Source organism: Orycteropus afer, unplaced genomic scaffold (genome assembly GCF_000298275.1).
Source record: "Orycteropus afer afer isolate SDZICR_OR568_19922 unplaced genomic scaffold, OryAfe1.0 scaffold00401, whole genome shotgun sequence".
In the NCBI taxonomy this organism is placed as follows: domain Eukaryota; kingdom Metazoa; phylum Chordata; class Mammalia; order Tubulidentata; family Orycteropodidae; genus Orycteropus; species Orycteropus afer.
This window is the reverse complement of record NW_006921988.1, coordinates 1,695,209-1,701,430: the sequence shown is the minus strand read 5'-3', so window position 1 is coordinate 1,701,430 and position 6,222 is coordinate 1,695,209. Positions and strand designations below refer to the sequence as shown.

The 6,222-nt window shown below is 38.1% G+C and overlaps 1 protein-coding gene across 1 annotated transcript in view; it reads left to right on the top strand.

Annotated features, from left to right (window-relative positions):
- The first annotated feature begins 189 nt into the window (after positions 1-189).
- CASK (calcium/calmodulin dependent serine protein kinase) overlaps positions 190-6,222 on the top strand; it is a 631,366-nt gene continuing 625,333 nt past the window's right edge. The window contains exon 1 of the mRNA XM_042782642.1: positions 190-248. Within this exon, the coding sequence (XP_042638576.1) occupies positions 190-248 (59 nt within the window). The remainder of the gene's footprint in view (positions 249-6,222) is intronic.

Genomic DNA, 6,222 nt, shown 5'->3' with positions numbered 1-6,222 from the left:
CTCCCGCAGAGAAGGAGCTGCAGTCTGCGGGCCTCCCAGCCGACGCGGCCCGATTTGAGCGTCCTCAGCACCGAGGGCTCGCGGGTCCTGAGGAAAGGAGGCGAGTCTGGGGTCGGGCTCTAAGCTCTTTGGCGCCCTCGCCCCCGTTTTCGGAGCCCTCCACGCTGCGGCCACTGTCCCCTCCGGACCATGGCCGACGACGACGTGCTGTTCGAGGATGTGTACGAGCTGTGCGAGGTGATCGGCAAGTGAGTCTCCGTGCGAGGGAGCGGGAGTGTGGAAAAATGCTTTTCAGTGATGCCCGGGTCCTCCCGCACCCGCTCGGGGTCTGCCCCCTGCCCCCTTCCCCTGCGCCTCCCTCGTCCTCTTCACCCTGGAGTATTTATAGACGTGGACCTGGACCTCTGCCTAGCTGGGGTCTGGGGTTCTCAACGACCGGTTGAGGCAGACGAGCTGATGGTCGGGCCACCCCATGAGGCGTGGGGCGGGCTGAAATCTGCTGCCTGCATTTTTTTTCTGACGGCTGCACAGGGACGTGGTAGAACCGATTTTATAGTTGCTTCCTGAGAACAGTTGAGGTTATTTGTTACCTTGAATGTAGCACAGACCGTTAAGGAAAAGAGCAGGTTGTATTTCTTTTGCTTGCGTGAAGAGAGAAAGAGCGTCCAGGCTTTTAAATTGTGGGGTGTGTGCCTATTGTGCAGGATATTAGATGCCTTTGTGTTCACCCCGTGCCCGGATTGGAGAGGGTCATTTCAGACGGGGTGCGTTCAGTTTCAACAGATTTCTCACCTTGTGTAGACAAACATGGAAAGAGTTGGGGGCATTCGAATTTTTGACGCCTCGTTATGCAATGACTGTTAAATCAGTCTTCGAGGCTCCCTTAGACTGTTGTTGGGATGGTGGTTGGCGTGGTAGAACTGTCTGCTTTGAGTCACCGGGCTGGTCTAGAATATGAAACTGACAGTCCAAACGCTCATCCTTTCATCTGTGTTGTGTAATTACGCTAGGGAAAGGCAGGGAATCAGATTAATCACAGTGCTGATTGAGAATTAAATCTGCAGTTCCTCATCTAATTGTCCATTCCTTAAATCTGTTTTGAATAGTTTCCTTTTCATTCTTGTTAAACAATATACCAAGTGCACAATCCTGCTAATTTGCTTGTGAGGGAAGTGCTAGCAATTTGAAGTTGATTTCCCAGGTCAGGGTGTATTCTGTGGCTTTAGAAGTTGGGGAGATAAGATTTAAGAGTAATTTTTGCTTATTTAATAGGGATTGCTAGAGAGCTATCATTGAAATATTTCTTTGGGGGGGTGCTTTATTGTCTGCAGTTAAGAATTGAAACCAAGACCGTAGAGCAACTGACTGTTAAGTTGTCTACAGTACTCAATTTCAATTTAAGTACTGGAAACTCATTTTTATCTTCCATATTAAGGTTTTACAATGTTGCCTCAGATGGTGAAATTGTGAATAGAGCTTGCTACACACTTTACTCAGACTCAATTGATGTGAGGACATGTTACTCCTTGCCCCTATTGTTACATGATCAGCCTACTAGAAGGATATCTAAATGTGTCCTGATATATAGTGGTTATGGAAGTGTTCTAGAGCAGCTCTGCTCAAAAGGTAGAGAATGTGAGCCATACATAGAATTTAAAATTTCCTAGTGGCTACATTTTAAAAAAGCATAAACAAACAGGTGAGATTCATTTTTAACAAATAATTGAAAAGATTATCGTTTCATCATGTAACCAGTGTAAAAATTATTGAGATATTATGCATCCTTTATTTCATACTAAGTCTTTGAGAGCCAATGTGTATTTTCCAACAGCACATCTCATTTCTGATGCTAAGTTAAATTTTCATCAGAGATATTTGATCTGTATTTAGGTTTCATAGAAATTAGATTTGAAAAAGCAGATTTATACACCAAGTTGTTCCAAACATACCTAAAAGTTTTCCAGTATCTGAATTGAGTATCTGTTTCTAAAATTAAATTAATTAAAAGTAAATAGAATTCAAAATTCATTTCCTCAGTCAGGCTAGCCACATGTCACATGCCCAAAAACCACATATGACTATCACAGTTCTACAGAGACAAATATATCCAAGATCTTTTGGTCTTTTTGTTGTTTCATTTTCAGGAGTACTCAGTGAAGGTAAATTAAGTGTTTCCCAAGGCCCCAAAATGACTGTGTGGGAGAATGATGTTTGTTGTGTGTTATAACTGATGCAAATGAAACAGCAAAGTCATAATTGGAAAATGTGAGATTAAAATGCTATATTATGTTGACTGGAAATAGCCATCCTTTAATCAATTTTGAAAACTACTTTGGAATAGTTTAGGTTTTGAAGATAATGATGCGATTGATATATTTTCGTATATAAAAGAGGTGATCGCTTTACATGAACACAGTCAGTATTCTGCTGACTTGTAATTGATTGAATATTTTTAGGAAACACCCCCTGTAGAGTTAAAGCCATCTCTTCTGTTGTTGCAGAGCTACCTGAGGAGGAAAAGCAAGCAAGTGTTGAGGCGATGGGTATTCTCTGGTTACTTTAGATAGTGTGAACTGTGAAATCTCATTCATATCCTGCAAAATCTTACTTGGTCAGTGCCATTTATAATATGTTATCCCAGGAATTAATGAATTCAGGTAGCCTTAATGGTAAAGAATGTAATGATCGTGTTCCTCACCCGGTGTAAAGGTTGAAGGTTTCTCTGGTAAATTGTCTCAGCATATATTGATCTGGAATTTGAAATTCACTTGAGATTTTCTTTCACTGACCCTTGACAGCATATTATTTTAACTTAGAATTTGTTCAACTCTGGATTTAAGCAGAAAGGCCTTGAAATGTTTACTTGTGCTGAAAACCTTTTTGTTAATGTGTATCTAAATTCTATGGAATTTTGTTTTCCATTTATGCCAAATTAGTGTCACAAGTAGTTTTTGACTATGTATTATGGTCTAAGTATGATTTCTCAAGACCAACACTCACTCACTCAATGGCTCACCCCTCCCCACCTACCCACTCACTCATTCACCGACCTACACATCCACCACATATTTAGGCCTTACTTGGAGGCCAAAAATGAAAGTTCCAGTTTATTTTGGCCCTGTAGTGTGTTTTTCCCCCTTAGTGAGAAGGAGGTCTTATAGAATTAATAGTTTTTAGAGTATTTTAGAGTATTCTAGAGTATTTAGAGTTTTATTTGAAGTATGTATGTTTGAATGTGTATGGTTGAAGCCTTTACCCTGTTAATACTTCGAGGGAATTATTTATAAGTCATTATTAATATGGAAAGATGTCATTTCTTTTTTTTAAAATTGAAACTTTTCCTCTGTATTTCTTATTTTAGAAAGTCTTGCAAAAGCTCCTTTGAATGTCCATGATTTCTATAACATTTGCCCATGTAAAATCTTTCAGGTGATTGAAACAAATCTCCAGTGATGGCATCTTATCGTAGTCCCAAAATTTCTTGCCTTAGCCACCGTAGCACTATTACTGAAAAGGAATGGTATGATACCAACACAACTTACTGGCTCATTTTTATATCATGCGCATTTATCGCATCTTTTGCAAATGTATAGTTTTATAGGTAAGTGTACAATCAGTAATGTCACACAATGGAAATTTTAGATGATTCATCCAAGTTAAAGTAAAAATACCTACTTTTGGTACAGCAGTTTTTGTGAAAGAGAGTAGGAAAATGCACCTAGTTTTCACCTGGTGTAGGCAGCATGTTTGTCCCCAGTATTTAGGATATTTAGTCACCTATAACTTGATTTTCCTGCACTTGTGGGACACATCTAAAATTGGAATGATGCAGTATAACCCCCGTTAAAGGATGACATGCAAGTTTGTAAGGCATGCTGTATTTGCTTACACCCGGGGAACACTTACCATATTTAATTACAGTTACTTATTTATGCATTTTTCTACCTGGCTAATAGGGAGCTTCTTGAGGGTAGAAAACACATCTTATGCATCTTTATTACTTAACATAGTATCTACAAAGTTACAGCCACCTGGTAACTATGGAATGAATTGAATAGTTTTTATAAAAGCTCATTAAAGGGCCAAAAGCATGTTTATTGGCCTCAGAGTAATTATTGTCCCAAAAGGCTGTATTTGTTTAAAGAAGTGGTTCTCTACCTGACTGAATAGTAGAATCACCATGGGAGCTTTTAGGAAACATCAGTGTCAAAACCCTGTGTCAGAGCAATGAAGTCAGACTCTCCAGAGGTGGGTCTTGGACATTTGTGTGTGTGTGTGTGTGTGTGTGTATACACATATGTTAAGCCCATATATATAATTAAGCTCTGTAAGTGATTCTAATGTGAAGAGTCATTGGTTTAAAACTTAGATTATGTATGTAATATTTTGGGATTGGCTTTCAGAAGCTTACAGTTTTTAATAAGTAGAATAAAAATGTGGGGGAATATTTCAGCTAAAAGACCAAATAATGAATTTTAGCTTCCATGTACTTGTGCTTCTGAGCTTTGTTTAATAAGAATTTTGTTCCAGCCTGTATTTGGCTTTGATTTCTGGAGCCTTTAAGATTCTCATTTATTTATGACACACATCTAATGCTAACATGGTGACTGTCTAATGTTTGGAACAACACAGAACAAGGATTGCTCCAATAACAGTTAATGATGACGGCTGTCTGCTGTAATGACTTAATTTAGTATTAAGACATTTATCAGTTTAATATGGATTGTGTTTGCACATACTCTCTATTAAAAGAGTATGGTTAAGTAGCTTATATGCTTTAATTCCGTACTTGTGATTCAAATAATGCTGTTTGCCAGAAAACTTGAGTTAAATGCAGCCTTTATATAAATACTGGATTAATAAGTTGTAAAATATGTAATTTAACATAGAGAAAGAAATCAGCTTTACTGATCTGTATTTGGGTTTCTAGTACCACAGGGGGATTGTTACATCATGTTGGAAATCTTTCCTGGAAATTTTAACTAGGTAAACTAGTTTTTAATGTTCGGAAAATCTCAAGTGTGAGCCTGAACTGACCAAACATTTTCCTGAAACCAGGAGATAGATGTTCCATGAAAAGTGGTGGATCAAAGTGACAGTCCTGTAATAGAAGTAGAACGATTACCAGCTAAACTGCAGGTAGCCTAAAAAGTATCCAAGCCATGGAGGTTAAGCTACACTTTCCACAGAGGAAAAACTTGTCAAACAAAGGTAGCGGATACCTACACATGGCAGGACTTCTTGGGAGTAGGTGAGCAACAGTGATTCCTGATGATGGTTTTTTTTTTTTTTTTCCCTCAGTGTTTTCTTCCCTCCCCTCCCCTCCCACCTCTGGTAACCAACAGAGAAAGTTTCGTTCCAAATATAAACCTTTCCTTGAGTTTTTACAATAATGAACTAATACAATATTTGTCCTTCTGTGATTGACTTATTTTACTCAGCATAATGTCCTCCAAGTTCCTCATGATGGAGTTTTACTCTGGAACTATTTTGCGGAGAACTGAGCAACTCAATTCTTTTTCTGCATATGCAAGACCTTCTCCAAGTCTCCTCATGTCTGCTTTTACAGATTGCTTTAGAACTTGGAGTTTCTGCAGTGTTGTTTTCAGGTTATCTTTTATACTTCCTGTACACTGCCTTACCTTCCATGACTGTGATATATTTCTGTATCCTTGACATTTGCAGTTCACACCTCCATTTTTTCCTTGCATCTGCACTAGTTTCAAGTGATGAACTGTATCTCTAATGGCTCTTAAATTGTGTCCCTGGATATTTCTTTTAGGTTGAAAATTCTTTTATTGCCAATTCTTGCTCTGTTCAATAAATTAAAGGAGCAGGTGTACCTTGCTTTTTGAGATTGTTCTTATTTTATTGTTGTATATGTTTTTACCTTTTAAGTATGATAAGAACACTACGTTTAAAGGAACTTTGACCCAGAGACTTTTGAAGGTAAAAAAAAAATATTTTATAACTTAATATCTACATTGTAAGGGGAATTAATATTATAATGTTACACATTTTACATGTATTATTTAATTGTACCCATTTTACAGATGACATTGAGATTAGGAGGGGATGGTAAGTAATTTGCCCGGGATCACATGGAATTCTGATTGTGGTTCTAAAGTGTTGCATTCTGCTGCTGATTCAAATTGTAAAAATATTGCATTGAGTTTCTTTAGCACGCATCTTCATTTTCAGAGTTTATTTACTATAAATTTT